Here is a 17,200-nt window from a genome sequence, read left to right as displayed (position 1 = left end):
CTCCCAGGTTCATGCCATTCTCCTGCCTCAGCCTCCTGAGCAGCTGGGACTACAGGTACCTGCCACCACGCCCGGCTAATTTTTTTTATTTTAGTAGAGACGGGGTTTCACTGTGTTAGCCAGGATGGTCTCGATCTCCTGACCTCGTGATCCGCCCGCCTCGGTATCCCAAAGTGCTGGGATTACAGGCGTGAGCCACCACGCCCGGCCTTTAATATTTTTTAAAAATAAAAAAGCAACACTATTGAAATGAAAGTCATAAGCGTTTTATCTAACACCACACTAAGCTTGTTCAGATTTCATATCAAATAAACGGTATGAATAGTTTCTTCATTGTAGTTGTAAGAATAGAATACTTACTGATGGTGGCAGCAGCTGCTGGTACATATCTGAGTGATGACTGTGTATCAAGCTCTAGGAGGTTTAAATGGATTTGTCTCATTTAACCTTCTTAAGAACCTTTGGAGATCAGCACTATTATTATCTCCATTTTACTCATGAGGAAGGAAACTGAGGTGCAAGAAACTTACCCAATGACACACACAGCTGCTAGTGGAAGCGCCAGGATCTGAATTCATTTGGTCAGATTCCAGAGCCACTTAGCTGCTCTTAACATTCTGCTCCCCATGTAACCTATAAACTCCAATTCATCTGCTAATAAATATGAGTATTTTCATGATTTAAATATTATGTCATTCCCTTAGTAGAAACTCTTCAACAGCTCCTTCTATACATCAGATAAAACCCAAATACTTTATCAAAATCTTACAAAATTACATGACCTAGATTTTGTCAGCCTCTAGAAGGGCATTTTCAAATGCCCTTGCAGCTATTCACATTTAAATTAATGAAAATTAAATAAAATTTAAAATTCAGGTCCTTAATTGCATTAACCACGTTTCAAGTGCTCAAAAGGAAAAGCTCTACTGGACAGCATGGTTCTGAGCCACCAATCATCAGAAGGCTCCCACCTTAAGGCCTTGGAGCTCTGCAATATCTATTTGGAAGGTTTATGCTCTTCCTCCTCATCCATGAACAGCTGAATACATTTCATGGTTCAGGTATCACCTAAAATGGCATCTTCTCATAGGAACTGTAGGCCTCACAGCATGGACCCCTCTAAGTCTCCCTGGGCACACGCCACATGCAGATTTCAGTGCTTTCCCAACCTTCTTGGTATAAAGGTCGACAATTCTATTACCAAGGGCTCATGACAGCCTAGTTTTGTTAGAGGCTGTATTGTAGGGAAGTCTGTGATGGTATTGTCACATGCTGGATCATTCTGAGTGCCTGCAGACAACGTCCCTGGAAGAGATATTTTTATTTTTTAATGGAGACAGGTTTTCACTTTGTTGTCCAGGCTGGAGTGCAGTGGTGTGATAATGGCTCACTGCAGCCTCGACCTCTGAGGCTCAAATGATCCTTCCATCTTCTCTCATATCTTAACAGAAATGATCAGTTTTAAATCTTGTTTCTCTATTTCTAAACACTACAATTTTCATTATTTTTTACTTTCATATGTTTTTCTACCACCATCTAGTAGAGTATCATAGATGGTATTGAACAAATACTGGCTAGATGAATAAATATTAATAATATTAACCAATCTTAATAATTTTGCCTAACGTTTGAGAAAATCTAGATTCAAGTTTCTCAACAGTGACACTACTGCCATTAGGGCCAGGATAATTCTTTATCATGAGATTGTTGCGTGCACTTGGATGTTTAGATACTTACCTGGCCTCTACCCACTAAATGACAGCAGCATCCTCTGTCCATCTCCTCAACCCTCACAAGCTGTGGCAGTCAAAAACATCTCCACAGATAACTAAATATCTCTAGGGGTAAACTCACCTCCAGTTGAGAACAACTGACTTAGGTATTTCCAAATGACTGGCAAATTCTAAGCTAAACATTAAAAGAATGCCTAACATTATGAAAATATCTAAATGTTATCATCTTGTATTTAAATTTATCAAATACAAAAATCTGGATTTCTAACTATGGTCAGTTATCATTCATAAATGCTACTGGAGAAAAAAATAATAATAATTTATATACATAAATCTTCTTACAACCAAATCCTTTCTGTCTTAACAATCAAGAAAATTTCATTACTTTTCCATACCAAATAATTCAAACGCATTAAACAGGAAAAAAAGATTAAATGGCTAAGAAGAAAGTTCTTTAAAAATTCCTAATTATTATGTTCCTACAGAATTAGGAAGATTATAACTGCTGTGTAATAACTTGGAAAAATATTTCCAATACAATGTTGTATTAAAAAAGAAAACTAATCCAGGTACACTGGCTCATGCCTTTAATCCCAGGACTTGGAGAGGCCGAGCGAGGTGAGAGAATCGCTTGAGCCCAGGAGTTCGAGACCAGCCTGGGAAACACAGCAAGACCCTGCCTCTACAAAAAGTAAAGTATTCGCCAGGGGTGGCTACCGTAAGTGAAAAGATGATAATCACAATCATGAAAACATGGAAAAGTATAAAACTCACTGATAGATCAGATACACAAAAAAGAAAGAAAAAAGAATCGAATCTTATCACTACAGAAAACCAACAAACTGAAATAATAAACAAGGAGAGGGAAAAAAGGAACAAAGGATATACAAAACAACAAGAAAACAATTAACAAAATGATAGGAATTAGTACTTATCTATCAATAATAACCATGAATGGAAATGAATTAAATTTCCCAATTAAAAAATACAGACTGGCTGGATTAAAAAACATTACACAACTATACGTTGCCTATAGGAAATTCCCCATAAAGACACACATAGGGCCGGGCAGGGTGGCTCATGTCTGTAATCCCAGCACTTTGGAAGGCCAAGGTGGGCAGATCACCTGAGGCCAGGAGTTTGAGATCAGGCTGGCCAACATGGTGAAACCCCATCTCTACTAAAAATCCAAAAATTAGCCAGGCATGGTGGTGGGTGCCGGTAATCCCAGCTACTTGGGAGGTTCAGGCAGGAGAATCACTGGAACCCGGGAGGCGGAGGTTGCAGCAAGCCGAGATTATGCCATTGCACTTCAGCCTGGGCAACAGAGTGAGACTCCAACTCACAAAAAAAAAAAAAAAAAGACAGACATAGACTAAAAGTGAAGAGACAAAAAAAGTTACTCATCACAAACACAAACCAGGAGTAGTAGCTATACTACTCCTGCCTTATAAAACAGGTTATAAGTCAAAAACTGTAAAACAGACAGAAAAGGTATACCATATGATGATAAACGGATCAATTCAGCAAGAAAATATAACAATTATAAATACATATGCACGTAACAAAAGAGCCCCCAGACATATATAGCAAGTACTATTTGATCTAAAGGGTGAGATAGACTAAAATAAAATAATAGTTGGGGACTTGAACTATTATTCAACTTAAATATCCCACTCTCAGCATTGGACAGATGATCTAGAAAGAAAATCAATAACCAAACGTTGGATTTAAACTGCATTTTAAACGAAAGACACCTAACAGACATTTACAGAACATTTCATCCAACAGCTGCAGAATACACATTCTCTTCATCAGCACACGGGTTCTCCAAAATAGACCACTTAGGCCACAAAACAAGTCTCAGCAAATTTAAAAGAAATAAAATCATACCAAGTATCTTTTCTGACCGATATACAATGAAACTAGAAATCAGTAACAAAAAGATCTTTGGAAATAGATCTGTACAAATACATGGAAATTAGGCAATATCCTCCTGAATGAACAATGGATCAATGAAGAAATGAGGAAGAAAATTTTAAAATTTCCTGAAATAAATGACAGTAGAAACACAAAATACTAAAATCCATGGGACACAGCAAAAGCAGTAGTAAAAAGAAAGTTTATTGCAATAAACACCTACATCAAAAAAGCAGAAAGAAAAGCAAAAGCAAAGCAGCAGAAAAGCAAAAAAGCCAAGATATGCCCACTGCACTCCAGCCTGGGAGAGACAGCAAGATCCCATCTCAAAAAATAAAAATAAAAAATAAAAAAATAAACTAGAGACATGATACTACCTAACTTCAAAATATGCTGCACAGCTACAGTAACCAAAACAGCATGATACTGGACTAAAAACATAGACCAATGGAAGACAACAGAGAATCAAGAAACAAATCCATTTATTTACAGCCAATTCATTTTTTTAAAGGTGCCAAGAATATACACAGGAGAAAGGACAGTCTCCTCAATCAACAGTGCTGGGAAAACTGGATATCTACATGCAGAGAAATGAAACTAGATCCCTATCTCTAACCATATACCAAAATCAAACCAAAATGGATTAAACATTTAAATGTTAGGATCTGAAACCATGAAACGAATACAAGAAAACACCAAGGAAATGCTTCAGAACATTGGTCTGAAAAAAGATTTTTCTTTTGGGTAAAATCTAAAAAGAGAAAAAAGCAAAACTAGAGAAATGGGATTATATCCAATTAAAAAGTTTCTGCACATTTAAGGAAACAGTCAACAGAGTAAAGAGACAACTTACAGAACGGGAGAAAATATATGCAAACTATACATTTGACAATTGATTAACAGCCAAACTATATAAGAAACACAACTCAACAGCAAAAAGAAAAGAAGAAAAAAAATCCAATTTAAAAATGGGCAGGCAGAGCCAGGCACAGTGGCTCACATCTGTAATCCCAGCACTCTGGGAGGTCAAGATAGGAGGACTGCTTGAGCCCAGGCATTCAAGACCATCCTGGGCAACATAGTGTGACCCCATAGCTACAAAAATAAATAAATAAATTGGCCTGGTGTGGAGGCAGCATGCTTGTAGTCCCAGCTACTCAGGAAGCTGAGGCAGGAGGATCACTCGAGCCCAGGATGTTGAGGCTGCAGTGAGTCAGGATTGCACCACTGTCCTCCAGCCTGGGCAACAGAGTGAGGCCCTGTCTAGAAAAAAAAAAAAAGAAAAAAAAGGACAAATGATCTAAACAGACATTTCTCAAAAGAAGATATACAAATGGCTGACAAGTATATGAAAAGTGCTCAATATCACTGATCATCAGGTAAACACAAACGAAAACCACAATGAGATTTCATCTCCCTCCAGTTAAAGTGGCTATTATTAAAAATACAAAAAAAAAAAAAAAAAAAAACGGGCCGGGCGTGGTGGCTCACACCTGTAATCCCAGCACTTTGGGAGGCCAAGGTGGGCGGTTCACCTGAGGTTGGGAATTCGAGACCAGGCTGACCAACATGGAGAAACCCCATCTCTACGAAAAATACAAAATTAGCCAGGCGTGGTGGTGCATGCCTGTAATCCCAGATACTCAGGAGGCTGAGGCAGGAGAATCGCTTGAACCCAGGAGGCGGAGGTTGTGGTGAGCCAAGATCACATCATTGCACTCCAGCCAGGGCAACAATAGCAAAAACTCCGTCACAAAAAAAAAAAAAAAAAAAAAAAAAAAAGACACTGCCGAGAAAGCAGAGAAAGGAGAATGCTCGCACTGCTGCTGGGAACATAAGTTAGTAAGGCCACTAAGGAGAAGAGTATAAAGGTTCGTGAAAAAACTACAATAGATCTACCATATGATCCAGCAATCCCACTGCTGGGTACATATCCAAAAGAAAGGAAATCAGTGCATTAAAATTATAAGTGAATTCTACAGCATTTAGAATTTATAGCATTCATTTATTTATTAATGAATTCAGTGCAGAGATAGCTGCCACCCATGTTTACCATAGCGCTATTCACAATAGCCAAGATGTGGATCAATGTAAGTATCCATCAACAGAATAATGGATAATATAAATGTGTCATATATACACAATGAAATATCACTCAACCACGTCCATTTGCAACAACAGAAATGGAAGAGGAGGTCATGATGTTACATGAAATAAGCCAAGCAAAGAAAGAAAAATATCATGTCTTTACTCCTATGTGGGAGTTAAAAAAAATTCATCTCATGTAGGTACAGAGTAGAATGATGGTTACCGGAGGCTGGGAAGCATGGAAGGGTGGTGAGACATATGAAGACTGGTTGGTTAATGAGTACAAACATACAGTTAAATAAAAGGAATAAGTTCTAGTGTTAGCAGAGTAGGGCAACTATAGTTAACATTCATTTGTTGTATATTTCAAAATAGCTAGAAGATTTCAACTGTTTCTAACACAAAAGATAAATATTTGAGGTGATAAATATCCTAATTACCCAGATTTGACCACCACACATTACTTGCATGCATCAAAATAACACACGTGGCTGGGCACAGTGGCTCATGCCTGTAATCCCAACACTTTGGGAGGCCAAAGCAGGTGGATCACTTGAGGTCAGGAGTTCGAGACCAGCCTGGCCGATATGGTGAAACCCCGTCTCTACTAAAAATACAAAAATTTGCCGGGTACAGTGGCGTGCACCGGTAGTCCCAGCTACTATGGAGGCTGAGGCAGGAGAATCGCTTGAACCCAGCAGGAGGAGGCTGCAGTAAGCTGAGATCATGCCATTGCACTCCAACCTGGGCAACGCAGTGAGACTCCGTCTCAAAGAAATAAATAAAATAGCACATGTATCCCACAAATAATTATTAAGTATCAATTTTTAAAAGCAGAGATGTAAAGATAAATGATTCTTCTAAAAAAAGTATAAATAAATCTTTAGTTTAAATGATATATTTGCCATCTGTGCTAGATGATAGGACAATCAAACAGATTTACATCTGGCTGGACACCATTGCCTAAAGAATATTGATCAACCCAAGCTAAACTTTTGTCTCTGGCGAGGTATCTCCACTGAAATCCTAGCCTACTCAATAGTGACCTGGCAAATATTCAACAGTGGCCTGGCAAAAGAAATAAAAGCATGGTTCTCTAATTAGATTGAACAAAGCTTTAGGGTAAAAGAATCAAGATTTTATAAAATATAAAATGGCTAAATGTATCATGAGGCCAGGAGCAGTGGCTCACACCTATAATCCCAACACTTTAGGAGGCTCAGGCAGGAAAATTGCTTGAGTTCAGGAGTTCAAGACCAGCCTGGGCAACATAGTGAGACCTTGTCTCTACAGGAAAAAAAAAAAAAAAAAATGCTTTTTAATTAGCCAGGAGTCATGATGTACATCTGTAGTCCTGGCTACTTGGGAGGCTAAGGCAAGAGGATCTCTTGAGCCTAAAAGGTTGAGGCTGCAGCGAGCCATGACTGAGCTACTACACTCCAGCCTGGATGACACAGTAAGACCCTGTCTCAAAAGAAAAAAAAAAAAACTCATGAAATTTTATGGCATAGCTGGGCATGGTGGCTCATGCCTGTAATCCCAGCACTTTGGAAGGCTGAGGCGGGAGAATTGCTTGAGCTCTGACATTAGAGACCAGCCTGGGCAACACAACAAGATCTCATCTCTACAAAAATTTTAAAAATTAGCCAGGCATGGCCCGGGTGCGGTGGCTCACTCCTGTAATCCCAGCACTTTGGGAGGCCAAGGCAGGTGGATCACCTGAGGTCAGGAGTTCGAGACCAGCCTGGCCAACATGGTGAACCCCGTCACTACCAAAAATATAAAAACTAGCCAGGCGTGGTAGTGGGTGCCTGTAATCCCAGCTACTCGGGAGGCCGAGGCAAGAGAATTCCTTGAACCCAGGAAACAAAGGTTGCAGTGAGCCAACACGGTGCCACTGCAGTCCAGCCTCGGTGACAGAGTAAGACTCCATCTAAAAAAAAAAAAAAAAATTAGCCAGGCATGGTGATGCATGCCTGTAGTCCTAGCTACTTGGAAAGCTAAGGGAGGAGGGATAGCCTGAGCCCAGGAGTTTAAGGCTGCAGTGAGACATGATCGTGCAACTGCACTCCACCATGGGCAACAGAGAGAGACACTGTCTCAACAAAAAAAAAAAGAGAGAGAGAAAGAAGCAAATAAATTTTATGGCATTGAAGAGGAATTATCTGTAGTCAGCTAAAATCATGCCACTGTACTCCAGCCTGTGCAAGAGGGGAGGACCCCGTCTCAATAAAAAGAAAAAAAAAGAGCTATTTATTAAGAAGTAATTTAAATAATTTATAGGAATTTCTTTCTTCATTTATTTTTTTTGGAGGGACAGGGTCTCACTCTGTTGCCCAGGCTCGAGTGCAATGGCGCCATCTCAGCTCACCGCAACCTCTGCCTCCCGGGTTCAAGCAATTCTCCTGCCTCAGCCTCCTGAGTAGCTGGGATTACAGGTGTGCGCCACCATGCCCGGCTAATTTTTGTATTTTTAGTAGAGATAGGGTTTCACCATGTTGGTCAGGCTGATCTCAAACTCCTGACTTCGTGATCTGCCCACCTCAGCCTCCCAAAGTGCTGGGATTACAGGCATAAGCCACCGGGCCCAGCCGTGAATTTTTCATAAGCAGTTACTAAGATAACCCTTCCAACCTCACAGAATATAAATTTCTCCTTCTTTTAGTAATGTCATTATTTTATTATTAAGTTCATCTCTGCAATTATATTAAAAATACTAGCCTGATAGTCATAAAATCTAATTTCTCTAAGTAAAATATATATGACAAAATTATAGAACATAGTAAAATTCCACAGTTTATACTGCAGAGGCAGGCCAATATAAGAAAGTTATCAATTAATATTTCAAATTAACCTATGTTTCTTTAGTTTTGACATTTTCCCTCCCCCATTTAACATATGCAGCTCTCACTAGACCTTTTAAAAATATGTACTTGGGCTGGGCGTGGTGGCTCACGCCTGTAATCCCAGCACTTCGGGAGGCCGAGGCGGGTGGATCACGAGGTCAAGAGATCAAGACCATCATGGCCAACATGGTGAAACCCCGTCTCTACTAAAAATACAAAAAATTAGCTGGGCATGGTTGGTGCACACCTGTAGTCCCAGCTACTCGGGAGGCTGAGGCAGGAGAATCACTTGAACCTGGGAGGCGGAGGTTGCAGTGAGCCAAGATCGCACCACTGCACTCCAGCCTGGGCGACAGAGTGAGACTCCATCTCTCTCTATATATATATATATGTGCTTGATTCTTTTTTTGTTCATATGATCAATCACTCAATCATGGCTAATAAGGAATAATGACATAAGCTTCTCTCTCATATCTGATAAATGTTCCCAGGGCAAACTTACATAAACCAGGTTAAAATAAACAAACACAAAATAACTAGACTAAATGTAACATGAACACATTCCAGAAGATGAGTCCAATTTTTTTTTTTTTTTTTTTTGAAACAGAGCCTTGCTCTATTGCCCAAGCTGGAGTGCAGTGGTGCATCTCGGTTCACTGCAACCCCTGACTCCCGGGTTCAAGCAATTCTCATGTCTCAGCCTCCCAAGCAGCTGGGATTACTGGCTCACGCCACCATGCCCAGCTAATTTTTTGTATTTTTAGTAGAGGTGGTGTTTCGCCATGTTGGCCAAGCTGGTCTCGAACTCCTGACCTCAAGTGATCTACCCGCCTCAGCCTCTCAAAGTGCTGGGATCACAGGAGTGAGCCAACCACACACAGCCCCAACTTTTTTTTCTTAATTTTTTAAAAATACCGAGACACGGTCTCACCATGTTGCCCAGGCTGGTCTCAAAGTCCTGAGCTCAAGCAATCTTCCCACCACCTTGGCCTCCCAAAGTACTGGGATGACAAGTGTGAGCCACCGTGCCTGGCCAAGTCCGACTTTTAATGCTTCTTTGATTATCAGCAAATCCCTATTATGTAAAATGATGGACGTTAGTGTAAAAAGCCTGCATACCAGATACAAAAAAGCATAATCTTTGTGTAATTTTGAGACTGGCCAGGAGCCTTTCAAGGAATTTAACCAACTCAGTGAAAGTGACATATGGACACCATATGCTAAGGCAGTAGGAGGTGAACTGAGGGTTAACTTTTACTTCATGACATAATCCCAGCACATTCGGAGGCCAAGGCGGGTGGATCACTTGACATCAGGAGTTCAAGACCAGCCCAGCCAACATGGCGAAACTCCTTCTCTACTAAAAAATACAAAAATCAGTCAGGTGTGGTGGCACGTGCCTGTAATACCAGTTACTCAGGAGGCTAAGGCAGAAGAATCACTTGAACCCAGGAGATGGAGGTTGCAGTGAGCCAAGAATGCATCACTGCACTTCAGCCTGGGTGACAGAGGAAGGTTCCACCTCAAAACAAACAAAAAAGGGGAAACCGGCAGGATGCAGCAGCTCACACCATAATCCCAGCACTTTGAGTGGCTGAGGTGAGAAGATAAATTGAAGCCAGGAGTTTGAGACCAGCCTGGGCAACATAGCAAGGCTCTGTCTCTGTTAAAAAGTTTAAAAAATTAGCTGGGCACGGTGGCTTGTGCCTGTAATCCTAGTTACTCAGCTATTTAGGAAGCTGATGTAGGAGGTTCACTTGAACTCAGGAGTTCAAGGCTTCGATGAGCTGTAATTATGCCACTACACTCTGACCTAGACGACAGAGTGAGACTCTGTTAAATAAATAAATAAATAAAAAGTGGAGACTATCACACTTTAAGGTAACTTTTAGCTGCCTAAAAATCTTTCTTCCAGAATAGGCATAAAACATAATATATACACAAACACATTCTTTTTTTGGAGACAACGGTTTCACTCTGTCGCCCAGGCTGGTCTCAAGTTCCTGGGCTCGAGCAGTCCTCCCTCCTGGGCATGCCAAAGTGCTAGGATTACAGGCGTCAGCCACCACACCCAGCCACACACACACTTTTTTTTTTTTTTTTTTTTTTCTAATAGAGACAGGGTTTCACCATGTTGCCCAGACTGGTTTCAAACTCCTGAGCTCAAGTGATCCACCCACCTCAGCCTCCCAAAGTGCTAGGATTACACGTGTGAGCCACCATGCCTGGTCTCGATTTTTTAAAACTGATCAAAGGACTACAAATATGACAGTAGTTTTAAATAGTAAAAATCAAATTAGATCAAACTATAAAAATACATTCAAAAGCTTAGATTCAAATATTTCATGTAAACTGCATGACAGGCAGTGTGCTGTTGCTCACAGCATTTGGATGATCTATTCTCCAAAGTAATAAAATTACAGAATTACATGTCCTCATTTATGAGGTTTTATAACTCAGGTTTTTTCAACAAAATACTCGTTCCTCATTCAGTATTCATCTCCACAAACAGGACCACTCAGTTGCCCAAACCAAGATCTACGGCACCACCTTTACTCTTTTCTCTCACATCCCACATCCAAGACATCAACATATTCTACTGACTTTACTTCTCCTTACTCCCATTTCAATCACCACCACATGTCCACATCACACAGTCTATTCTCCATACAGCAGCCACATTGACCTTTTAAAAGTAAATTCACACCTACTCCTCTTAATCCTCCACTGGCTTTCTATTATATCTAGATTAAAATCCAAAATCTTTACTATGGTCTGTAATGTCCATGTATTAGTCCATTCTCACACTGCTATAGAACTACCTGAGACTGTGTAATTTAAAAAAAAAAGAAAAAGAAAAAAAAAAGAGGTTTAACTGACTCACAGTTCCACATGGCTGGGGAGGCCCCAAGAAACTTACAAGAATGGTAGAAAACGAAGAGGAAGCAAGGCACGTCTTACATGATGGCAGGAGAGAGAGACAGAGAGCAAGGGGAGAAGTGCCACACCTTTGAACCATCAGATCTCATGAAAAATCATTCACTATCACAAGAACAGCATGGGGAAAATCTGCCCCCATGATCCAATCACCTCCCACCAGATCCCTCCCCTGACTTGTTGGGGATTACAATTTGACATGAGATTTGAGTAAGGACACAAAGCCAAACCATACCAGTCCACATAATCTGATGTCTCAAATCCAACCTCCCTCCATTCCAGCCACACTGGCTTTCTTCCATTTCTAAGACTACATTGAGCTCACTCCTATCTCTGGGCCTCTGCACTGATGTTCCTTCTACCACAAATGCTTTTTTTTTCCTAGAAATCTTCAGTTTCAGCTTAATTGCCACCTTTTCAGAGAGACTTTCCCTGAGAGAATTAGTTAAGGTAGAATGGCCAGTCATTCTCTATCCCTTTATCCTGCTTTATTCTCATCAAGTTACTTACTAAAACCCAATAGTAGACTGTATATATATTTGTTTGCTGTCTTCTTATCCCATAAAGATGTAATATCCATGAGGGCTGAGGGTCTGTGTTGCTCCATTACCATATCCTGAACACCTAGACCACTGCATGACACACAGTAAAAGCTTAAGCTTAAGTATTCAATGCTGAGTGATTAAATTCTTATAATAAACAATATATAACCATTTATTATTTAAGAAATGTTATCTAAGGAATGGCATACAAAAAGCTGATATGAGATAAAGGGACAGAATAAAGCATAGGGTCTAAAAAAAAGACAAGAAAGACAAACTACACTCCAAAAATGGTTATAGTATTTGCCTCCATAAATCACTCAGGATTACTAGAAGTTTTCATTTTCTTTTACTTATCTTAATTTAAAAATAATAATTAAATGGTGAAAGTATACTTAAGTAATTAGAAAACATTATCGTATTTTAAGAGGGATTCTGACAATGATGCTGTTCTTTTGCATAGCACTTTTTGAAAAAACTATAAAAAACTAAGACCTAGAGAAAGGTTGTGCCAGAAAAAAATATTTTAAGTTTTCTTTTTTTCTTAAGACACAGGGTTTTGCTCTACTGTCCAGGCTGGAATTCAGAGGCGCAATCATGTATCACACTGCAGCCTCGACCTCCTGGGCTCAAGTGATTCTCCTGCCTCGGTCTCCCAACTAAAATTACAGGCTCGCACCACCATGCCTGGCTAGTTTTTTTAATTTTTTGTTGAGATGGGGTCTCATTATGTTGCACAGGCTGGTATCAAACTACTGGGTTCAAGCAATCTTCCCGCCTTGGCCTCCCCAAGTGCTGAGATTACAGGTAGGAGACAGCACAATCAGCCAAAGGTTATTTTTCTTTTCTTTTGAGACAGTCTCACTCTGGCGCCAGGCTGGAGTGGCGCGACCTTGGCTCACTGCAACCTCTGCCTCCCGGATTTAAGCAATTCTCCTGCCTCAGTCTCCCGAATAGCTGGGACTACAGGTTCACGCCACCACACCCGGCTAATTTTTGTATTTTTAGTAGAGATGGGGTTTCACCATGTTGGCCAGGATGGTCTCAATCTCCTGACCTTGTGATCCGTCTGCCTTGGTCTCCCAAAGTGCTGGGATTACAGGAGTAAGCCATCGCGCCCGGCCCAAAGTTTATTTTTCAAAGTGTTATTCAAAATGTTATTTTTCAATGAACTGACGGTTCCTAATGATTAGGGTGACCAGATAATTTATAACAGAAACTGGGTCAATTCTAAGAGTGAATGGGGCTGCAGAAATAATTAATTGATCTACAATAGGTGTTACTGAGCCTTCAGACAGACCAAGAAAAATGTCCATTACCTACATGATACTCTTTTTTTTTTTTTTTTTTTTTGAGGGTCTCACTCTGTCACCCAGGTTGGAGGATAGAGGTTTGATCAAAGCTCACTGCAGCCTTTAACTCCTGGCCTCAAGTGATCCTCTTGCCTCAGCCTCTAAAGTACATGGGACTACAGGCACATGCCACCATGCCTGGTTAATTTGCAAATATACAAAGATCAGCTTAAAACCCCCCCAACCAACCTACATACTCTTTATTTCACTTCATATTATGTCATAGTGAACTGATTACTGGCCATTCCATTAACCACGCCTCTGGATCTTCACTTCCTAGAAGGCTTTGCCTTCCCTTCTCTACCTACAGAAGTCTTGCATCTTCTGCTTTAAGTGTCACTTTCTCAATGAAGTCACCTCTTCCTTTCGCATGCAATTAACATGTTCCTGTCTCTAATCAAAGGTTCTTAATCTGGAGCTTAGAAATGGCCTGATGAGGTGGGGCGCAGTGTCTCACACCTGTAATCCCAGCATATTGGAAGGTCAAGGTGGGCAGATCACTTGAGGTCAGGAGTTCAAGACCAGCCTGGCCAATATGGTGAAACCCCATCTTTACTAAAAATAAAAAAATTAGCCAGGTGTGGTGATGTGCACCTGTAATCCCAGCTACTCAGGAGGCTGAGGCAGGAGAATCACTTGAACCAGGAGGCAGAGGTTGTAGTGAGCCAAGATCGAGCCACGGCACTCCAGCCTGGGCAACAGAGTGAGATTCCTTCTCAAAAAAAAAAAAAAAAAAAAAAGAAAAAAAGAAATGGCCTGATGGACATCTGGGAAACTCTGAAATTATATGTAAACACTGTGTATATGTGCCTCTTGAAAGAGAGAGCATTACAACTATTTTCAGATTCTAAAAGTGATTCACAACCCAAAATAATAGTAATCACTTCTCTATCATATCACTTTATATTAGAATTGTTTATTTTCTTATCTCCCTCAGTAGACTATGAGTCCTTTTAAGGTATCCTATCTATATCCACAGGAATAAATGGTATGTTGAGCCGAAATATTTAAAAGATAGGTTTCACTCCCTAATTCCCCTAAATTACCTTAGGTTCACTGTAAAACACCTAAAATTTACTTCTAATATTATTAGCTTCATCCTCTAACTTTTACATTTTCTTTCATATGGCTGGGCATGGTGGCTCACGCCTGTAATCCCAGCACTTTGGTAGGCCAAGGTGGGTGGATCACTTGAGCCCAGGAATTTGAAACCAGCCTGCTCAACCAAGTAAGAATCCTCAAAATAATTATTTTCCCTTCATTTATGAATTTGAATCATTTAATATAAAAAATTAAATGGGCTGGGCATAATGGCTCATGTCTATAATCCCAGCACTTTGGGAGGTGGAGGCAGGAGGACTGCTTGAGCTCGGGAGTCTGACCAACCTGAGCAACATCATAAAACCTTGCCTCTACCAAAAATTTTTTTTTTTTTTTTGACACGGAGTCTCGCTCTGTCGCCCAGGCTGGAGTGCAGTGGCGCGATCTCGGCTCACTGCAAGCTCTGCCTCCCGGGTTCATGCCATTCTCCTGCCTCAGCCTCCCGAGTATCTATCTGGGACTACAGGCACCCGCCACCATGCCCGGCTAATTTTTTGTATTTTTAGTAGAGACGGGGTTTCACTGTGTTAGCCAGGATGGTCTCGATCTCCTGACCTCGTGATCCACCTGCCTCGGCCTCCCAAAGTGCTGGGATTACAGGCATGAGCCACCGTGCCCAGCCAAAAAAATTTTTTAATTAGCATGCACAGTAGCATGTGACTGTAGTCCCAATTACTTGGGAGGCTGAGGCAGGAGGATAACTTGAGGCCAGGAGTTCAAGGCTGCAGTAATCCATAATCATGCCACTGCACTCCTGCCTGGGTGACAGAGTGAGACCCGATCTCTTAAAAATGAAAAAAAATTAAATTTCCTTCTGTTAAAAACAGTGTTCATGGCCAGGCACAGTGGCTCAGGCCTGTAATCCCAGCACTTCGAGGGGCTGAGGCGGTGGATCACTTGAGGTCAGGAGTTCGAGACCAACCAACATGGTGAAACTCTGTCTCTACTAAAAGAACAAAATTAGCAGGGCATGGTGGCACACGCCTATAATCCCAGCTACTTGGGAGGCTGAGGCAGGAGAATCACTTGAACAGGGAAGGCGGAGGTTGCAGTGAGCTGAGATCACACCGTTACATTCCAGCCTGGCAACAAGAGCAAAACTCCATCTCAAAATTTAAAAAAAAAAGTGTTCACTCTTCTAAACCTTCAGCATTTTGAAAATATGTAATCAAGGAGAATAAAAAGTAAAACTTAAAAAATTTAAAGTTTAGAAAATGTAAAACTGATAAAATTTTTAAGAAAAAAAATCCAGAAAGAAAATAAAACTCAAGAGTCCAAAAAGAATACAAAGCTGCCTATAATCCCAGCACGTTGGGAGGCCAAGGCAGGTGGATCACCCGCGGTCAGGAGTTTGAGACCAGCCTGGCCACCACGGTGAAACCCCATCTGTACTAAAAATGCAAGAATTAGCCAGGTGTGGTGGCACGTGCCTGTAGTCCCAGCTACTCAGGAGGCTGAGGAGGGAGAATTGCTTGAACCCAGGAGGCAGAGGTTGCAATGAGCCAAGATCACACCACTGCACTCCAGCCTGGGTGACACAGTGAAACTCTGTCTCAAAATAAAAAAATAATAATAATAAATAATAATAATAATAATAAGGCCAGAGGTTAATATTTACAGAAAGGAAAAATAAGACAGGTCTCTCTATCTTAACACAGCATTTGTTTCACTCCATTTCTTAGATTAAGATGATATGGAAAGGGCCTATCATTCTATTCAGAATTTTATTGAACTTTTTGCCAAAAATTCGTCATGTGTCAATCAAACAAACACTGCCTATAATTAATACCAAGGATTCACACACAAAAGCACACATACAATTTGACAACCTTCAGACACTCACCGTGCTATAGACTGCTGAGACAGCGGGAGTGAAGATTCGATCCTCAAGAGGTTGTTGCACAGGTCCTCTAGGAATTCTAGAAGAGCGAGTTAAGGATAAGAGAATTCAAAAATGGATGCTTAATAGTTAGAGAAAATTGCAACCACAAAATTCCACCAACGACCTAAGCATTTTCACCCAATTAGTGAGTTATATACTTCTCCACTAAAACTAAAAACCAAATGTCTCAAATGTCCTAAAATGACTAAATCAATCTCTTCAAAAGCCTTCCCATGATAAACATTCCATGGAATCTCAAAACAAACACAACTATACAATAAGTGTCCAAACTTTAGGCCCATGATGAGACTCTGCCACCTTTACTTTGCACTAAAAATAACTGGCTGGGCACAGTGGCTCAAGCCTATAATCCCAACACTTTTGGAGGTCAAACTGAGAGAATCACTTAAACCCCAGGAGTTCAAGACAAGCCTGGGCAACACAGCAAGACCTCATCTCTACTAAATTAGCCGAGTGTGGTTGCCAGCACCTGTAGTCTCCGGGAGGCTGAGGTGGTAGGATCACTTGAGCACAGGAGTTTAACAAGTTGCAATTAGCAAACCTCTCTACCAAAAAAAAAAAAAAAAAAAAAAGCCTAAATAAATCAGCATGAGACAGGAACTGCCAGAAATTTTCTACAGAATTTGAATTCAAAGAAATGACCCATGTAAAACTCTGTACACTACAACATACTTCCTTCCTAATTCTGCCTGCCATTGTGCTTATTACCAGTTCTCACCAAACTCTGTATCTCCAAGCATAAATCATTGGATGTTTCTTTCCCTCTGAGCTCAAGATA

At 40.7% G+C, this 17,200-nt stretch overlaps 1 protein-coding gene across 50 annotated transcripts in view; it reads right to left on the bottom strand.

Moving 5' to 3' along the window:
* Positions 1–17,200, bottom strand: part of EIF4G3 (eukaryotic translation initiation factor 4 gamma 3) — a 367,607-nt gene that overhangs the window by 261,995 nt on the left and 88,412 nt on the right. For 47 of the 50 annotated variants that reach the window (XM_016955647.4, XM_063785248.1, XM_063785240.1 and 44 more), the window contains one exon: positions 16,363–16,438. The exons of the other annotated variants lie outside the window; for them this stretch is intronic. Coding sequence is in view for 24 of the 47 variants with exons in the window: in XM_054663258.2 (XP_054519233.1) it covers positions 16,363–16,438 (76 nt within the window). In the remaining 23 variants the exon portion in view is untranslated. The remainder of the gene's footprint in view (positions 1–16,362; positions 16,439–17,200) is intronic. 50 annotated transcript variants of the gene reach the window in all.

This window comes from Pan troglodytes, chromosome 1 (genome assembly GCF_028858775.2).
Source record: "Pan troglodytes isolate AG18354 chromosome 1, NHGRI_mPanTro3-v2.0_pri, whole genome shotgun sequence".
Taxonomy (NCBI): Eukaryota; Metazoa; Chordata; class Mammalia; order Primates; family Hominidae; genus Pan; species Pan troglodytes.
This window is presented reverse-complemented; position numbering and strand designations above follow the sequence as displayed.